This window comes from Rissa tridactyla, chromosome Z, assembly GCF_028500815.1.
Source record: "Rissa tridactyla isolate bRisTri1 chromosome Z, bRisTri1.patW.cur.20221130, whole genome shotgun sequence".
Classification (NCBI taxonomy): Eukaryota; Metazoa; Chordata; class Aves; order Charadriiformes; family Laridae; genus Rissa; species Rissa tridactyla.
Genome location: NC_071497.1, coordinates 70,241,184 through 70,262,350, shown reverse-complemented (window position 1 = coordinate 70,262,350; position 21,167 = coordinate 70,241,184). Strand labels below are relative to the sequence as shown.

The window sequence follows — 21,167 nt, the reverse complement described above, 5'->3', positions numbered from 1 at the left end:
AGGTTTTAAGAATTCCTAACATGGAAAAAAAATATTAAAATACCTATCCTGTCAAGTCTATCAATTGCCACCGTTTCAAAGGCCCTTCTCATCATGGGGTACTCTTCCAGAACCTCATTGAAGTTGTCCACTGAGAGGGAATACAGGCGACAATACGTGTCTGCTCGCACACTGGCAGTTCGACGGCCCTTGGTCAAAAGGCAAATCTCTGGGGAGAGAAAAATTCAACACACAGAGAAAACAAACAAGTTACTGAACCATGTGAAACTTAAAAGCTAGGAAGTGACTCAGTGCTAACGAGTGATAATTCAGTACTCAGCAACAATTTTTCTGTTGCTGTTTGTGCCAGGTTGCAGGGACAATTCTGAAGGTATTTGATTCTAGTTTTGCTACTCTCAAAAAATAACTAATGTCCTTTAAGAGCCGTGCTTATAGGTTTTCTTGGTCTGGACACTGATTTTATCAGGGTTTTTTAAAAAAAATTCTTCAAGCTGTAAGAAATGATCCATCAGCTGTCAAACACAGCTTGCTGACTCGGTTAGCCCAAGTGATTCTATTGATTTGTTTTAATTGTCCAGCTGACATAGAGGACCAATTCCTTTAATCATTCACCAGATTTACTAAACTAATTTAGTACATGATATACTGATATTTGAATATAAGAGCTGTTCTAAGAAAAAAATGCTTCAAGCATGAAAATGCCTTCTGTTTCCTTGGGTTTTATATCCTAGGTATTTTGGGAGAGGAAACTTATGATTTTAGACTTTTTCTTTCTCATTGGGCTAAAACACAGAACCTTTTTAACCTCTGCCCACTCCATTTGATTAGTCTATTAGCCTTTCTCTGAAAGTGCCTCCAAAAGCAATTCATCGTTCTGGAACAGAGGAGACCAAAGCTGTATGCAGAGTCCCAAGAAACAGCCCCAAACTTGCAACTGCTGTTTTTCAAACCCCGAGGAAGAGGGTTACTGGATAAAGGCGAAAGTCAATGTTCAAGGCTTGTAACAGCAAAACATATGGGGTAGAATATTTATTTATTGATTTATTTATATTAAAAGCCAAAAATTTAAAAAGTCTATTGCAAAAAGAAGTGTTTGAGTTGATCCTTTTGCAAGCTGGAGAATAACACACTTAGAAATACAAACAATTCTTGGGCTCAGGCAGGGTGAGATATAGTTTCCCTACTCAGTTCTAGCAGCCAAGAGCACTGAGTTCATATTTGTTCATATTTAAATACTAGCTAGGAAACTTCCTCCTACCCTGCTTGTGTGTCTACCAAAAATAATCAGTCTCAATCTCAATAAAACTATCATTCTCAAGTGTGGAAAGCTAAATATTCCTCATTAACAAAAGTAAAGAATTCTGCAGGCTTTACTTCAGAGCTACAAAGTGCTAGCACAGTTCTTTCTTTTTTTTTAATGTCTTTAAAAAAATGCATTTTTTATTAATCTAGAACATAAAGAACCTTGATGGCTTTTCGTCTCATACTTCTTCTTGAAGAATTTCCACATGCCACCTAACCCGGAAGGCTTAGGGGCAAAGATGCTTAAATGAAAGTGGATAAATCAAAGTAAATCAACATGGGACCAGTACTAGCACAGAATGTACTTAAACACCAATAGCTATGGGGAGAATTTATAGACTCTAATGGGTACTGTAAGAGTCTTGACCTGATGTCCCTCACAAAACTGGATGCCCATGAAATAATGACAGTTTACCGTAAAGAGCCAGCTGGGTCAAAGAGAAGCCAGTCCTTTCCTCTTCTATCCCCCAGCTCACCCTGACCCCTTCTCCTTTGATTGAACCCACTGCATTTTAGTTACAAGAGCAAGAAGGACATTTTGCCCAAAGGAAGTAGTTAAATGCAGTGAGTGCCTACTCCATTTCCGAAGATACTCTTCAGATCTCACACAGAATAAAGTTTTACAATACATGGTTGAATTTAGAGATAACTAGCTGGAAAATCTGTGTGACTAATGATCTCTTGATTTTCAGCTTTCTGCGCTTAAAGTTTCTGCAGACAATACTAGAGACATGAGGAGGTGTCTTTTGCTACACTCAACAAAAGTACTTGAGTTTAAAAAACAACACATGCCCAAAACAAAACAGACGTTGACTATGGATCCCAACCATTCCGATAAGTGTAAAAAAAATGGAGAAAGTATGTTTTCATCAATTATTAATTTAGAACACAGTATTTTAGATTACTTCAACAAGAAGGAAAGAAAGAAACCGTAAGAGACAATGTTGGATTTCATCACAGGACAATGGGACCATGGAATTAATGGATATTACCACAATAAATATAATTATTTTCCCCCCTCTTTAATCTTCTATTATTCTTGTCAAGTAAGGGGAATGGAAAGAATCACTGAAAACTATACATTGTATTCTGCAAACCCTGTCAGCCCACAACTTCTGGTTGAAGAACATCTTTTTGGAAGGCTCCTAGTAACCATAATAGAGTCTTCTAGTTAGATAAAATAATAAAGGATGAGTCAGAAAAGATATGACAAATGTCCCAGTGCCTAGAAACTGATCAGGGAGTGCCACTGTGGAGCCTGCCTGGTCAGGAAGCAGGGAAAGCTTCATGTTCTCAGTTGCAGTTGAACGGTCTCGTTCAAAAGAGGAACTACAGCTTTCTGACAGAAAAAGTAACATGTGATGAATACCAACGTAATGCATTTCCAGCAGTTTCTCGACTGATTAGAGTTGTATTATAGTCACTGATACATTATCTACAGTGCTTTGTTATACTTATCAATAGCATTATTTGTACTCTGGCCACAAGGCTAATGTGCTTGTTCATTGTATATGTTCTTCATTTAAGTTCATTTCATCTGTTAGCTATTTATTTCGAACAAACTCTCAAGCATAATAAGACATAATATATGAAATGTCATTTACTTGGACCAGAGAGGAAGAACACAGAATGTCAAAACGTGTTCCCATCAAACATTTGTGTTCTTTTAAATAAATCAAAGTAATTTTTTATTCTTTTTAACAAATAAATAAACAATAGATTTCATGAAGAGAACAAAGTAATGAAAGCATCCATGGTATATTTAAAGTGAGTCTTAGCGGCATCAAGTACACCAGGTGACCTCAACAATTATGTTCTCCTTGATGTTCAATTGATTTAAACAGACTATGAAATACAAACAATAGCACAGTAGTGTGCAGTCAAACACAAAGGGCACAGACTATTTTCAAACAGCTTGGACAAACAAGGTTCTCTATTAGCACAAAAAGAAAGCGGTGGCAGCATATTACTCACTAATATTCCCATCTGTGGTTGGCATGGTGCAGTGCATTCACACTGACACTTTCAAAGTGTCAAATACTTCTATCTTTCCTTTCCAAACAAAAGAATGTCTTCAATTCGAATTAATAATTATGTATTAGGCTACAATGAACCTGTAATTCAACTCTTAATGCAAGTTTTACTTTCATTATTTAGTCTCTTTGGACAACTGTTCCCTAGAACATTCTGAAACAACTGTCAATCACTGTACTAATGAAAAATGACTATATGGAAGCATTAAATGATGCTAAAAACATTCATTTGTTCTTACAGTCCATAGTTAATAGAAATGTAATTCATTTGTCCTTGAAAATCACAATTTATGTTCTGCTAAAACAAGATCTTTCCCACAGAACAATGCAGCTCTCAAAAGAACATGGAAAAGGTCTCAAATACGATGTACTTCCTGCTGTCAAGACATTGACTAAAAAGCACAATAAGAAAAGTTTAAAGCTAAGCCTGTTCTGAAGGCTGTAATTATAATAATCAAAACTGACCTCCAATATATCAGCTGCATGCATACATAGGACATGGCTGAGCGGTAGGCTTGGCAGTGCTAGGTTAACCGTTGGACTTGATGATCTTATAGGTCTTTTCCAACCTAAATGATTCTATGATTCTGTGATTCTATGGCCGTCTTTCAGCAAAAGCATCAAGTTCAGTTTTTGGAACACAATAAGTTTCTAAAGAAGCTTTCCCATATCTGTATCTCATAAAAGAGGGAACGTGTAGATCATATCTTATTATTGCATTAGTGTGTCAAAACACTCTGGAGAGGAAATTCTACATACCTGAAAGACATCACTAAGGAAGACTGATTTTGGGAAAACACGAATGAGATAAAGTGTATGAGACAACCCACAGGATGACCTTTAAAGAATAAGGATTAGTAGGCCTTTTGTAAGTGTCATAGGTTTGGTTCCAACTGAGATCAGGTTCATCGTTCTTGTGGACTGTATTGATATGCCACTGTAGGAGATAATTTTCACCCTTCCCTGTTGCTATGTGATTCCTACACATTTTTTTCTTCAAGAAAATAATTGCAGGGGATGTGGGAGCAGTTCACCTCTAGCACCATTTGTGATGTTGCATTGCTTGCTTAGTCTTTGCTGGATGGGTACGTGGGCCGGCTATCCTAGCAGTAATTTCCTGTTTCCACTTTATATAGACCTAGGAAAAAACCCTTTTTTACTCTGGGAAGCAGCACAGTTTATCTGACTGTGTGTGGCACCTATCCATTAACTGACAGTTAGTTTTCCATATAAATTATACTCAGATGTAATTACTCAACTTTCTATGTCACATTAACATTTGACTAGATACTGAAAAACTTCAAAAATCAAAATAACAATATAAAGTTGCCTTGGTGACAAAATGTATTCACCAATAGGTAAACTGTGTTGATAAATGAAACAGTCATAAGTCCCGTAGTTAGCTGGTTCATTAAATGAAACCAAACCAGTTCCGTCTCCATGGAACATATTTCTTAGCTTAGGATGGTATATGTAGAAAATTTATACAAGGAATTATTATCAGCTTTGTTTTGCAAGGACACAAAGACCAGAATTGAAGGAAAAGTTCATTTTACTAGGTGCAGGAATTAATTTTTTTAATGAATAAATAAGTTAACTAGTATTTTAGACATATAATGCACTCCATATTAAAATCAAGTAAAAATAATTAGCAGTTTCTATGCATTTCTGAACCGCAGGAGTTTATTAAGTGCTCTGTCCCCTTTCAAAGCTGTTACAGGTTTCCGATCATCTGTCACATTTAACATTACAGGATATAATGAAGTGTCCTTCCAGCTGAGGACAGCTGACTGTTGCTTCAGTCTCTCAGCAGGAAGCTTGTTTCATCTTGTAGCAGGCATATACATTGCTGTGCAAATGGGCAAGCAGCTATTTAAACCATCTGGTTACTTTCAGCAGCAGAAGAAAGATGGAAAATCAAATTCAAAGACTTGGGTCAGTCAATCTACCACATTTGGGAATGTTTTATGATTAGTGGATTAGAATATTTTTTGTTTTATAGAGAACAATAAGTTACTAAACTATTATGGGCAAAACTTAGAAGTACAAAAACTCTTTCCACACACGCACCTCGTAAATCTCCAGAACAAGTTTCCCAGAACCAGCAGGTTTAGGATACTCTTCTTCTCTAACATCATTCTTAATAACAGTAACTCTTTGGCATGGTGCAAAGATCAATAGTTCTTGATTCCCTTCAAGGTACTGAAGTTGTGTACTGAGCAGAAACTAGCTAATAGGCACTTTCTTGGTGTGCCAGTCACAGGAAGGGACCTTCAGCTCAGGGCAATCTGCTCCCAGCTTTACAAGTAATGTGAGTGATGATTTTTTTTTGTCAGGAGAGGACTATATAAACTTCAGGCAATTAAAAAAACCAAAACCACCACAAAACAAAACAGTAACCTTCAAGACACCCCACTCTTTCTGAAATGGAACAATTTCCCAGTTCCGTGTTGACTTAACCATCTCTGTTACAGGAAACAGGGAGAAGCTGTTTCATATGATAAAAATGTGATTGCTTTAACACGTACTTCTGCATTTCTATCTCCTTTTTCTTTATCATACTCTGGAAAACATATGTCTATAATTTTTTTTCTAATTTTTAATGTATTATTTTTATCTTTCAATATATTACCACTAGTGCACATAATAGAAAACTGGAAATGCTGCCTGTTGTTATAGATACTAAAAAGACTAGCACTAGGTCTTATGATTAGTCAGAGTGTAGCTTGCACTAATTAAATGAGTTTCAGTAATCTATTTTCTAAAAAAAAAATAAAAATTAAATGTGATGCCATATAGCTATGCAGATTTTATTTTACAGTTGTTTTGCAAAACAGTATTTACATTCGTATTAGTCATGAGTATGGAGGAAAAAAAACAAAGTGATATCCCCCAAATCCAGACCTATGGAGTGGATGGAAATGAAAAGGCTCAGGAAACATTTAGCTCTGAATTCAGTCCTATATTTAAGATACCTTAAAATATAGTCACTGCTCAGCAGGAACGTTCCTGCAGCAAAGGAGAGAGTTTAAGGAGGAAGGAAAAGGGAGACAATTACTGTCTTTTACAGCCAGGTTTGTAATCTGGACTGTCCAAAAGAAAGCTACGCAAAACCCACACCTTTTCCCACCTTATTTACACTAAATATGTAATTGCAGACAAGCAATAAGAGACACTGCCTGCATGACCTCTTAATTTAAAAAATGCCAACAATTGTCTGTAAAGTTGCTTTCAGATATCTGGGTTCAACAACTGGAGAGAGGGTTCATGAAGGAGGCCTAGATACAGTGCTGAGTAGTTACTATTTTGAAGAGGGATTGAAAATGGGCAATTACAATTAGGGGTCCAAAACAACTTCCCGAATGCCGCAGTTTCAATCTCCTGTCACTTTTTGAAATATTTACCTAGACCTAATTTAAATCTATCTATTTGTGATAGCTTTTGCATACTATTAAAAAACAAAACAAAACAAAACAAAAAATCCATCAGGTTAGTTTATTTCACGTTTTTATTGTCTGTTTGTAGTAATTTGAAATTTATGGCTCTGACACATGAACTCTTAGCATGTTCATTGTTTATTTTGTTTTATTTTATTTTAATTATTTTCTAATTTAACAGAACAAATAAAAGAAACAGAAAATGTGCCCTAAACAGCACGGCTGAAATTGTGATTTTTTTAAACAGTAAAAGATGAGAAAAAGGAGAATTACACCCCTGTTAATATAGCAATTAAAAATGCAAAACCGTATTTCATTCAGTAAGGCAGAGACTCATGCTTACTTACTTGTGGAATTGTCCCCTCATTGCAAGTTAGGAACACAATTCTTGTTTGCAAATATCTGTCCCTGCTTGCCAGCGCCCTTAACAGCTGAGATAATTTCTCCTTTATGAAGATGTCCCGTATGTATCATGTCATATATATGAAGAGAGGAAGAGAATGCAATGGGGACTGAAAAGAATATTCTCTTCTATGTTTGAGGATGACATGGTGCTATGGTGTAACAGTCAATAGTAATAATAGGGGGTTTAGTCTTCTGGAGACAGGAAATGGTCAATAGGAAAAAGAAGCAGATGATAAGGGATATCAGCACCCTCCACAAACAGTATTTTACCAGTCCCTTTCATGCAGGATGTTATCCTTGGGACATAACCCCCACATTTGGAAAAAGAAGGGTTTGTCTCCAAAGCTACTGTGAAACAAGGAGAAAACCTCAAAATAGATGAGCTAGAAGCAGCTGGAGACAGGTATCTATGATGGGCATTTTATCACCCTTTTCCTAATCTAAAATACAGGTGAAAGGTTATTCTTTTGCTATATTTCTTTCCATTACTGTCTTCCCTAAAGGTCTGCCTCCCAAGCCTTCATTTTCTTAACCTTTGTATATATATATGTGAAATATTTGGTACAGTAAGTGGTCTAATTAGAGAGGTTTTATTCTTATTTTTTTTCTAACAGTATTTCTAATTGTCAGAGCAGTACATTTATTTCATTGGAGATAGCACAATTTTCCTGGCGGAAAAATTATTCTTCTGAAAAGAACTGCCTAACTTTCATTGACCCAAAATTTGACAGGATTTATAAAGGAATATGGGCAACAAAGGTAGTGAGGGGTCTGGAGCACAAGTCTTATGAGGAGCGTTGGGGTTGTTTAGCCTGGAGAAGAGGAAGCTGAGGGGAGGCCTTATTGCTCTCTGCAGCTACCTGAAAGGAGGTTGTAGCGAGGGGGGGTCGGTCTCTTCTCCTAAGTAACAGGTGATAGGACAAGAGGAAATGGCCTCAAGTTGCACCAGGGGGGAAGTTTAGACTGGATATTAGGAAAAATTTTTACACGGAAAGGGTTATTAAACATTGTAAAAGGCTGCCCAGGGAAGCGGTTGAGGCATCATCCCTGGAGGTATTTAAAAGACGGGTAGACATAGTGCTTAGAGATATGGTTTAGAGATGGCTTTTGTCAGTGTTAGGTTGATGGTTGGACTAGAAGGTCTGAAAGGTCCCTTCCAACCTAGGCGATTCTATGCTTCTATGAATACTTATTTTAAAAAATGTCTGTCAACAAGCCTGAAAGTATATGTTTTTCTTTACTTTGTCACGAATTTGTCTTTTCTGCTACCTATCTATGAGAAGCCCATTTCTCGAGACAATTGCTGTTCTTATCAGTCTATTTCCTTAAATAAAGCTTAATATGCTACTTTATAGCAGGTCTAAGAAAAGCAGTGTGATAACAGGCTACTAATTTGGATGTTTTCAGACTTAGTCAGAGCAGGCCTCTCATTATTTCCATGTGAAATTCATTAAAACAACTTGGCAGAGCCTTTGAAGTATTATCTACTGTGATATAAGTAAATGTTGATATGGAAAAAAGACATTTTGGGCATGTATTAATTTTCAAGGCACATTTGGATGCAATAAGCCAATCCATTTTAGCCATTCTCTAATGATTTTTGTAATTTTTGACAAGACATATATAACCAGCTGTTTTTAAGTCCTCATATTTCCTGTAAAGTTAATGCTGATACACTATTAAGTATAATTCAGTGTAATACATCTTAATATCTCAATCATATAATCATAGAATACTTTGGGTTAAAAGGGACTTTTAAAGGTCATCTAGTGCAACCTCCCTGCAATGAACAGGGACATCTTCAAATAGATCAGGTTGCTTAGAGCCCCGTCCAACCTGAACTTGAACGTTTCCAGGGATGGGGCATCTACTACCTCTCTGGGCAACCTGTGCCAGTGTTTTACCACCCCCAGCGTAAAAAATTTCTTCCTTCTATCTAGTCTGAATCTACACTCTTCTAGTTTAAAACCATTGCCCCTTGTCCTGTTGCAACAGGCCTTGCTAAAAGGTTTGTACCCATCTTTCTTATAAGCTGCAAATAGGTCTCCCTGGAGCCTTCTCCAGGCTGAACAACCCCAACTCTCTCAGCCTGTGCTTAAAGGAGAGGTGCTCCATCCCTCTGATCATTTTTGTGGCCCTCCTCTGGACCTGCTCCAACAGGTCCATGTCTTTCCTGTGCTGAGGACCACAGAGCTGGACGCAGTACTCCAGATGGGGTCTTACCAGAGTGGAGTAGAGGGGCAGAATCATGTCCCTCAACCTGCAGCCCAGGGTACCATTGGCTTTCTGAGCTGTGAGCACACATTGCCCTCTCATGTCCAGCTTTTCATCCATCGAGTCCTTCTCCTCACAGCTGCTCCCAATCCCTTCATCCCCTGGCCTGTGTTGATACCAGGGGTTCTCCCAACCCAGGTGTAGGACCTTGCACTCGGCCTTGTTGAACCTCATGGGTTTCACATGGGCCCACTTCTTGAGCTTGTCCAGGTCCCTCTGGGTGGCATCCCATCTCTCCGGCATGTCAGCTACACCACTCAGCTTGCTGTTGTCTGCACACTTGCTGTGGGTGCACTCCATCCCACTGTCTATGTCATTGATGAAGATATTAAACAATATTTTCTATTCCCTGTTGAAAAAATCCACTTATTTCCTTACGTATTCAGTGTTATGCTCTTGTCATCTTGAGTTTGGCAAACAATAACGGTTACAAATTAAAGTATTCAACTTGAATTTAAGTGGACTGTAAAAATATCGCACTTCATTTTTTTTCCATTAAATTATTAAACAAATGATCAGAGACTGTCAGTTCTGAATTAAATATTTAGATTAAATATTTAATCTAAAGTCAAATATTTAGTTTAAATTCTGCTGTGTAAAATTGAAGGTAATTGCAAAATCATCTTCTGGTTTATCTGTGTTGGCCACCTCAGATTTCCAAGGTATGCTGATGTGATATTTTACTTGTGTCTAGTTCTTTTATGTATAAAGTCTAAATTAAAAATTTATACTGTTTATGAATTTGCAGAATTAAAATTATAATTTGGTTTGAAGATGATGTTATTTAAATAGTGAGAATTATTACCAGCATTATTAATACTGTTAAATTTATATTTACATTTGATAATTAATAAAACTCCTAAATCCAAACCCACTTCTACCTTTTAGCTTCACAGAGTAAGTTATTTTCATACTATCTATCTTCTTAAAGAGTCTCTTAGACTTTTAAAAATAATATTCTGGATAGTTGTCTGGATAGCAAGAAGTTCTTCTGACTACATGGTATTTTCTATGTAAAATATGGTGTCAAAAGAACAATGTAATGCAGAACAAGGAATTACGCTATATCATGAGGAAGTGTATCCTCAAAATGGCAGACTAGTTGGTGCCAAAATGACTTTCATTTTTAGGACCTTTTGCAGACAACTTTTAGAAAAATTTTCCATACTGTTCATCTGAAAAGTGTTTTATGAATAAGTTGGTATGGAGATCTGGAGATCCTGCTCCCTTAAAGCATTTAATTTTGTATTTGCCATTAAGAATGTAAATAATCACACCTCCGGGAGGCTACACATAGTTAATTACTTGGACTGGACTACTTTGAATAAGGAGTAGCCATATACAGTACTTTTTGCAAAATGTAAAACTGTATATGATGTCACATTGTCCAGGTCTAAAGCAGTGAGCAGTTAGACACTTTAACAGCATTTTCTCTATTTATAATCAGTATTATGCTGCAAATCTTTAAAAGTAGTCTATCAAAAGGAAGTACCTAGAGTGTACCCAGAAAAAAATAAGTGGCAAAATATAATCTAAAGTGACTCAACATTTCCCATGGTATTATTTTCCACTGCACTGGTCTAAAATATACTGACAGTTGCTGTTCCAAAATGGGGAAAAGCTCCATAAATAATAGGTAGGTCAAAGAAGTTCTGGCTAATTGGCCTTCTACAAGCTGAAGCAAACGCAAGATACAATTTATTAGAATTTCAAGTGTGGAAGGATAACTGTTAAAACAGTATTAAATAATTTAAGTGAAATAAAACAGTATTCCATGAACTACACATTAGAAAAAATAAACCCAAAAAAGAAAAGATGCCATAATATGTCTCTGGGACATATTCCGGGAAGATGGGGATGAGAATTTGATTTATATATAATTTTTCTAGATGAATGATGATATTCATCACAATTAGTAATATCTACCTTTGAATAAGTAAAATAAAACATGTATTTGTCTCTTGTTACTACTCAAGAGGTAAACCATTACATTTTTGTATTCATATTCACACACAGCAACTCCCATATGTATATCTTAAAATGAGTTTTAAATAATCACATGAACTTCTATATGTTCAACATACCTGTAAGCTCATAGAAAAAAAATATTTTAAGCAATATGAGTTTCAGTTAGTCCGCAAATTGATTTCTTGAATGACTCCAAGTGTCACAATACCATTGGGATTTTCAATGGGAGAAAAAACAATGGGGAGGGGGAACTGCAATGGAGACATCACAAATTGGGTACCATGAATTACTGCACACTTACCTACTGGAACTAGGAAACTCCCTCCAACTGCAAACACAGCAAAACCTCCTTGGGGCCCCCAGGCCTAATACATAAAATATACCTACACTTCCTACTCACTCAGTTTGGATTTCCCTAGCAATATCGGCATTCCTTCAGCCCTAACACAGTGTCTGTTAAAAAAGGCAAAAAGGGGTTATAGTTTCTTGGAACTTACGTCTGGGCTGCTGAATGAAGGCAAGCCTGTGTAAACACAGGTGGGAAAACAGATGGAGAAAGGAAAAGATAGCAGAGAGACAAGCCTTATCTTGTGTCCTTAGAGGCTGAGAGGAGTTTTGCCAGTGACTACAGCAAGAGCAGGATAAGACCACAGACAGAGACCAGTCCTCTGTCCACCAGCAAGACAGCTAATGAAGTAACAGCAGAGTCCTGAACGTGCTCCCAGAAATCCTCACTTTGGTAAGTTGTGCTGAGCCTTACTGGTTGGGTAGTGCTGGATTTATTCCTGTCTTTTTCTCTTTGTAGGCATGTCAGCCCCACTCTCACACAGCAGGTAAGCACAAAGGCAGTTCAGCACATGCTTAGCTGGATCACGACTGCACACCCAGAGTATTTCCTCTGACTCCACAGGGCTGGCAGCTGGAGGGGAACAGGACATTGCCGCTCATCAATGTGCTCTGCAGTAGCTTTGGGACAGCTTTAACCTTTATGTTTGCAGGAATCTGAGGTGAGTTATAAAATGGCAAAAAGCTGCTTTTCTCCTTCGTTCCCCAAGCAATAGCTTGCAGTTTGTAGCAGAGTGCATGTGAACACCAGCAGACTGGGGCTGGGGTCAGGGCTATGCAGAGAAGTGGACGGTCACAAGGCATCAGGGAGCAAAAGGCCTTTCCAGAAGTGAAGGAGAAATTGCAGAACCAGATCTTATTGAAATAACTAAAGACCCACATGTGCAGCCAACTGAGTAAGATGAAGGAAATTGTTGGAAAGCAGTTCTTTTACTAAAGCAAACTTCTCTTTAGTTTGTTACACTCCGGCATGTCTGTTGTTGTAATTAATCATGAGACATTTCGAATCACCAACGTATAGAATGGAGTGATTCTGATATCATTTACCCCAGAAAAAATCAGAATTGCCTTATAGCAGTGGTATTACACCAGTTTATACCAATATATATTGGTTAATGTAAATTAGATTAGTATTAGGCTCATTAGATACATTATTATTTCTGCTCTGTAAAGCCTCAGGAAATGATGAACTATGCTTCTTTATAAGCAAAAGACTCATACTCTTCTGATTCATCTGTGAAGACTTCAAAATCTTTGCATTTGAACAGTTTTATGTGTCTAGTGAAGAATTAATATGCAATCTGTTCAGTAATTCCTCCTATCACAAGAAGCCTTTGAGTAATTTCTAACACAATCACCTGGTACTCAGAGGAAAAGGTTCAGCAGGATTGTAATCTGGCAATTTCCTCCCTACCATTTATTACTGGGATTAAAGCATAAAAGAGTTTGAACTATTAAGTTATTAAAGAGAAATACAAATTTGCACTGACACAGACAAAAAAAAATGGGAAGCTCTCATTCTCCACTGCTGTGTACTTAACAAAGACTTTACATTTTCAGTATTGTAAACTGCAGATACTCAAAACCATGGACAAGATGACAAAAAATTAAATAATTTAGCCATCACAACATCCTCAAAATGTAATTGCTTACATTTTTCACCTGACTCCTGATTTTTATTCTCCGTCCCAGGAAGGATGAATTCAAGTGTGCTCATCTCAAGCTTCCAATTCAGCTTAGCTGCAAACACATGTGCAGTCAGGTTTTCCTACATGCTGTTCAAAAGGTATAGATGAAACACGTTTGCACTCCCTTCCATCTTCTGAAAGTTGCTTTAGTGTTGTTCAGACGAGCTGTTGCACTTTGCATTTTCTTCCCTTTTCCATCAATCTCATGGACGTGACTGCACTCACAGTTCCTCTGTCTCCTATTTTTTTGAACCACTCACAACTTGACTCCTACCCTCACAGTCTTCTCTCTGTTGACCTCCATCTCACTTCTCACACTCTTCTGACCTCCCCTATGGTTTTATCCCATGCCCTCACCATCCCTCTCTCCTTACCTTCTTCATTCATATTTTACTGACCCTACAGAAGCGGCTAGAAGCAGAAGGTCATAATTTCCATTAAGGGCAATCTTATTTCACCTCCTATGAAAACTGTGTCAGTCTCAGTGGGAAAAGTTTTTCTTTTATTTGTAAAGAGAAAAGCCTCATTTACTGATTTGCTGAAAGTAGCAGCAATCCCATTCCTAATAACAGGGAACTGGGAGACATTTTAGAAAACTGAGGGAAAAAGTGAAGGAAGACTTAAAAAAATCCATAGACGTTTAGGAAAAATGAGTATTGCTGTATTTCCTCAAAAATAACAAGATATGGTCCTGGAGAATTCCATTAAAGCACCTGTAGAGTATTTAAATCCTGGAATTCTCCACTGATAACTGTGGCTTACATCATTTCACTGATGTAGAGGTGACTATATAACTGTACGATACTGTGAAAATCAGCTTCATGTATTCTTCATTGCCTCATTCCTGTCCCTTTTATACAAACTCACACAAGCCCACCATGTGAGGACAGGGATTCTAAGGTAAGGCAATAAAAAGTTACTATTCTTTTTAAATGACAGTAAAAAGCAAGGAAAATGGATTGTCCTGAATCTTTATGAGAAAATCCTTCCAGTGATTCATGTCTGTTCAAGACGTAATTTATGGCACTCGCTTTAAAACATTTCCTCTGTGGTCATTATTGAAAGGTTTGAAAGAACATAATAAAATTAAAATCACACTTTTTTCTGAAGATATTTATCATCTAACAATTAGGAGATGTTGTTTTTTGCTATGTTGACTGCAGATCTGAGGGAGTGTAGGCCGGTCAGTATTTCTCACGCACTCCCTTACACATTTCATGTATTCCATCGAAGGGGGAATGGGGGTGAAGGTAGAGGGGATGTGGCCTAGGGAAAAGGACAGTACCAGAAATTGCTTTCAAATTCATACTAGCACTTGGAGTAGATACGTAGGATGATAATACCCTTCAATCAGCAGTCTGAAAAAAACTTACGGCATGAAAATTAGCACCCCACACGCTGCTGGGCTAAGTAATGCTCCTGCACACGAAGTTCAAGAGGATTAGATTTTTGAACACACATAAAGTTAAGGGATAGGATGCTCTTCCCACAGGAACACCAATGAACAAACCACAAGATCTATGTGCTTACTGTTTTGTACTTACTCCTTCCCTCCAGAAAGGAGAAACCAGTGAGAAGAGATGAGGAAAGAGGCAGATGGTAATCAAATCCAGATCTACGGAGAGCTCTCTAGAGTCACCATTCTGCATGTCCCCCAAAAATCAACAGAGAAGGTAAAGCAGAAGTGAAGTGTAGTCTGATTAATCTGTTTCACTGACCATTATCCAGGCCTATTCTTTTTGAGAAGAATTTCCAAGCAATTATAAGGTTTATCTAGTTTTATGTGAGACTTATAACACCCAGATCCATAGGGAAACCAGTTTTTTAATTAAGAACAAAGATCAGGCAAGAGAATTTAAATGTTCAACAGCATTTCAGTCTTCAAACCTCTAGATATTTCCTCTCTTTATTACTGCAACTTTTGGTTTTCCAGGCTTTCACTCTCCCAGCAGTTTCCATTCAAGCCTCTCCCAAATACTGGTGACACTGCTTTGGTTCTTCTTAAATATTGGTTTTCACACTAACCTCCAGTTCTCCAGCAGCTCCAGGTTGTCATAAGTTTTCTACAAACACAATGTTGTCAATACCCAAACATTTTACATATTCTAAGTTTGATAAACATTTTCCAGATCCAAGGCAGGCTGTTGGCGAAAACCTTCATGAGTTCTGGAGGCTACCCTGCCTCTCCAGGGACTCCTCCTGAATCTCCCCAGCGCCAGGACTGCCAGGAAACTCAGCTCCAGGACACACCTGACATCCAACAGTTCGCATCTCTGAGCTGGGACTGGGAACTTCCAATTCATGAGACATTTAAAAATTGAAAAAGGATCTGTTTAGGTATAGCACACCCCTCCCACCTGTGTGTTCTTCCCTCGCTTGTGTTGATATTGATGTATTATGTTAGACCTGGGAGCTATACAGTTGAATTTGAAGTTATAAGTTGCAGCTTCTTAAACGGTATCTCAGCCTCAGATTTTGCATGTCTCCATTGCAGAAAAAAAGGGTTATTGGTTTTAGGATTTGAACACAGGCTTACTCTTCCAGCTTGTCATTTTACCAATGACAAGAACACTTGTGTCTGCTTTGGTCAGGAAGCTGTACTCAGATTCTGATATACGTTTCAGGAAAAAAAAAGTCTTCTCCAAAGAGATGAGAATATTATTTTTTTTCTGCTTTGACAAACCAAACCTTTTCACTTCACAGTTCTGAATCACACTACTTTGGATCTTATGGCACTACCTTTCTCAGGTTCTGTCTCCCTGTGCACTTGCCTCTCCTCTCCTCTCCTCTCCTCTCCTCTCCTCTCCTCTCCTCTCCTCTCCTCTCCTCTCCCTCTTTTTCTCTCTTTTTCTCTCCTCTCCTCTCTTTTTCTCTCCTTCTCCTTGCCTCTCGTTGCTCTCGCCTCATCCAGCAACAGTTATTATCTCCCATTTGCCCCAGCAGCTGCGAGGCTTTGGATGCATTTGCCCCAATGTTTGCACCCCTTGTTTCATCCCAGCTGCAGTCTGGATGAGGAAAACTGCTTTGGTATGCAGTGTAATATGTTCTTGTGGAGTCTGGATATTTCAAGTAGCTTATTTTTTGTCTGCATTTCTGCTAAGAAGGGTAGCGGATGAAAAGGATGAACTAAGTAGTCGTTGCACTGCAACAACAGGCTGACAGTTATGTAAAATACTTTCATGCAAAATCCCCTCTGATCCTCTGCTGGTTCAGAGGAGTATTATGGTCCGATTCAGCAAGCAGGCTCTTGCAAACTCATTTTCATAAACTGGGGCACTGCTGAGCATAGAGAAGACCAAGACCAAGGTTGTTCTGTTTCTTCCTCCTCAGCATTTACCTTTCTTTCTCCTCAATCTCCTGTCTTCAGCATCTACCATCTAAGCCCGTGGGATAAGCAGAAGACCTCTTTACCGAAGTGCTTCTACAAATACTGGTAGAAATCACCTTGCAGAGGCTACTGCAGGGTGACAAGGCCTGCTGGACGGATGAGTAGGAGCTGCTTTAGCATATTATTCTAAAATGGGATTAGTTAAGTAACCCTATAGCCCAATTCAAACACTGAGCCCAATTCACTTTTCTAAGCTTCCCACTTCTGTACACCAGCTAAATGCCACCGATTAGGCTTTCAATTGAACATTTTCTGAAAGGCTTTTTGCCTGAGTTCTGGGATGATTCAGAATTCAAGGATTCAACAGAAAAGTAATACAATGACCAACTAACTGTAACCATCATGGGCAGCAGTGGTACACACATGTGTTCAATCAGCTTCTGGAAACCATCCTTGCTGCTACTCACAGAAGCAGACACCTATTCTATCGCACAAGGACAATTTGCATTCACAAGGAACAACATTTTCATACTGGTCAATTATTATATATATAAAAAAAAGAGATTGCTTTCATCAAAATATTAATATTCAGATTCTAATACGGATTAAAATTCATGTCTGGTTTTTATTAATATACATCTATTTGAGAGCTACCTAGTCAGATAGGGAGTCCAGTTTCTCATAGTATATACTGGAAAGATAAACATTGCTGTGTGCTAAAATTCAGTGAAAATGCACTAGTAACCTTTTAGAAGTACTTTGCATTTATGACTCAAAAATTGTATCCCTTTTCAAAGAAGATGAATCCTGTTTATTTTATCTTTAAATAGATATAAAATTACTATGAAAAGTATTATATTTTTATTTAAATACTGTCTGCTAAATAACGGTGCTCTTAATTCAAAATAACTTCAACATTCAGGAAGGTCATTCTGTATGTTTAATAATTATCCTCACAACAGTAAGCAGACTCTGAATGTCTTATTCAGAAATATTTTGCGCACTCTTCACTGCAGCTAGAATTGTTTAGGCAAAAGACACGCTGACGTCTCTTAGTGTCTGATATCTGAACATGTTTTGTTCTAGTGCATTCACTTCAATGTTATAATTCATTTTTTCCTACTCACCTCCGAAGTAAGAGCCATCTGTCAGCTTCAGCTCCTTATTGGATTTGGTGATGACACCAGCAACACCGTGCTGAATGAAATACATCTTTTTGCCCACAGCCCCTTCTCGGATAATATAATCTCCAGGTTGGAACACCTCAAATCTCAGTTTGCTTAGCATAGCAGTCACAAAATTTGGGTCTGCGTTAGCAAAAAGAGGCATTGTAGCAACCAGCTTCCGACAGTTGAAGTTGACAATCTCCTAAATGGGAAGGAAACATAATTATAATAATAGTCAGAAAATATATGCAATATGATGAGCATTGAAAAAAAGACTTTCTGCTTCCTTCACAAAGAAGTTCTTTATGCTCGTATTGGACTTTTCTGTGTTACTTTCTGTGCCAATTTTTTTTAATTTTTTCATTATATTTTCATCTGCTTCTAGTGAAGTGATTGAAACTGCAGTGCAGTCTGATTTGTATGTCTAAGGTGAAAGGTTGTCTTCTTCAGGCGATTTTTCACGTTATTTATCATTCCCGTTGGATTTTAAGGGGAAAAATATGACAGAAAGATAAAAATTAAACAGGAATTACACTGCCTGACAACAAGATTAGCTGTTGCAATAACTGTATTAACTGATAAAGTTATGCAAGTCCTGTGTTTTCAAATATTACAGCAGTAACATCTTTCTGATCAGAACAACTCCAGTGGTAATATGAACGTACATTATAGTTAGCTGCAGGGCTAGTTGAAATCAACAGGAAAATTTCCTTCCCAGAATTTAATTCATTTTACAAACACAGAAGCATACATTCCTGTCCTCCGAAGAAATGCATATGTAGTAGACCCTTACATGCTTATAAGCAAAAAGTACTGCTATTTTCCTAAGACTGCTACAGGCCTTAAGGGCGTCTCCAACCAAGAGTATTTGTATTTACAGAGCCAACTATGAGCACATCTACATGTAAGTATTAGTACCAAAAAGCTATAAATGTCCTACTTGCTTTAAATCAAAAAAAAAAAGCACAATTTCTGAAAGAGTTTCAAGTTCATTCTTGCGGACCTTACTTTGTGTTAGGAAAACTGGCATGGTCAGTTGTTATACAGATTTAACAGCGTACTGAAGAGCCGAGGCTAATCAGTATTACACATGAAGAGGGGCTCAGGCAGGCAACCTCTACTGAGTTAGCAACACAAACATGACAGGAAGAGCATATACGATCTGTATATAAATGCACACAGAGCAAATAGAAGAAAAATACAGCCAGCAGTTACCTACCTGCTTTGTAAAACTAAATATAATTTTATTTCCAGTGGAGTATCCCTAGCATTTCCTACAGTAAGTCAAGGCTTTGTGATTGATGTAAAGGAGACATCCCACCTACCACTGCTCTCACTGCCTTGACTGAGGCCCATTGCACTCCTGCTGGAAGTTGCTTTTCCAGCCTCCCATGCCTCTGCTGTCTCATACATCTCATATATCCCATGCAGCCGGCTCTCTGAGCAGCAAGCTCAGATATACTTGTTCACAGTTCAAACAAATTCCTTTATTCTCCTCCCACTCCCACTATGTGATATCCTGTTTGCAGGCACGGTAGGGAAGTTCAGCTAATTCCACAGTATAAGCAATAAAACCATAACGGGTTCTTCCAATCAGCCCCTTTGCATCTGGGAAGAAGGTGGGAATCTCACTTTGAAGGGAATCCATTGGCCGCTGAGGCAATTAAGAAGCATAGGCATGATCAAAGAGTGAAGCAAGAACCACCTTTGCCCAAGAAATTATACCCTTTCAAAATAAATCCAGTGGAACAAAATGTCTCAGCAGTGAAACAAAATGTCTCAGCAGGCACCTGCGAAGCAGAAAGCCGTTATCTTGAGCAATCTCTTATTTTCCATTAAAGAAAGAACAGGGCAAAATTACTTCCTAGTGCTACTCCTGGTATAGACTTACAATATCTTCTGACAATCCCACAAGAAAGTGTCGTTATCTACTGTCAAGGTATAAACAGAAAGGTCTCTAAGCAGAAATAAACACTGATTCTTAACAAAGGGCAGTTTAGCGATTCTCTTTAACCCCGGTCTCAATAGCATCACATTTATATACTTAGATAAACACTACATAAGGCTTTTTCTCCCTCCTCTTTTTTGCTCTGTAATGAGCCAAGGGGATACAAAAAATAAATGCTTTTATATAATCATAATTTAATGCAGATTTAATTCCAGAATTATTGGGTTAAAGATAGAGTGAATGAAGAGTAAGTTGCTACACCTTTGAAGTCAGTCACTAAACTCCAATTGAATTCAGTGGGGATATGATTCTACCAACAATGTTTTATCTGAGAATTATTTATAAGTGACGGAAATAGAACAACATTCCTCTTACATCACTTTTCGCTGTACTACCTCACTCTTCCTTGCCCTCTCTGATTGCCATAACTTCCCCTTCTTATGAGGGTTTTGGAATGCTTGAAACACTGCATCATGTATGGACTCCATTGTTAAGCAAAAATTAAGACATAAAAAATTAAGACACGAGGAGACAGATCTGAGACCAAGAGCAGACTTCTTCATGGTTGCATGAAACTTGAAATGCAGAGGAATACATGTCAGGAATGGAAAACAGAAAAGATGTGAGGAAAAGAGCACTGGGAGACTCCTATATATTGAAAGGAAGAGCAGTCTGGCTATCACTCCCACCAGCAGGCAGACATGGATGCTACCAGTGTGACACTATAGGACGCTACTGTCTACGTACATGACATCAGAATCAGAGCTTAAAAAACCCCCACAAAACTAGTCTTGCTTGTAAAAACACATAGAAAATTTGATGCAAGATGTGTGCTGTTTGCCTGAATCCAAAAATTACCTAAGCAACAGCACTGCAAGGTGTGAATTACCAGATAGGTGTCATGGGCATTCAGGATCAGTGAATCCTGATGAGCCAATAAGTCAAGAGGTGTAATCCCAGGCTACCCCTTCAAGTATATTCTGTATGAGGGAATAAATATTGCAGAGATATTCCAGATGACTGTCTTTCTAAAGGATGAGGATAAGCCGTTTTTCCTTCTCGTCTAAATACTCCATTTTCCAGTCAAGCTTCAGCCAATACCTCCATCCCAAGCAAAAGTTATTCTCTGTTCCTACTGCTCGCAGTATGGTGGCATCATGCGAGCTGTCCCAGGCTACATCCTCAGCTCCGTATGAGACTGCCTTACTGCAGTCTCGGCTGATGCTGGAAAGCTGGCAATAACTATTACTTGTCTTGCCTTGCCCAGGGACTT

General features: G+C 38.1%; 1 protein-coding gene across 1 annotated transcript in view; it reads right to left on the bottom strand.

The window, feature by feature from the left end:
• Nucleotides 1–21,167, bottom strand: part of HCN1 (hyperpolarization activated cyclic nucleotide gated potassium channel 1) — a 202,087-nt gene that overhangs the window by 3,580 nt on the left and 177,340 nt on the right. The window contains exons 6-7 of the mRNA XM_054187015.1: nt 17,908–18,148; nt 44–208 (exon numbers count right to left, since the gene is read on the bottom strand). Coding sequence (XP_054042990.1) covers nt 44–208; nt 17,908–18,148 — 406 coding nt within the window. The remainder of the gene's footprint in view (nt 1–43; nt 209–17,907; nt 18,149–21,167) is intronic.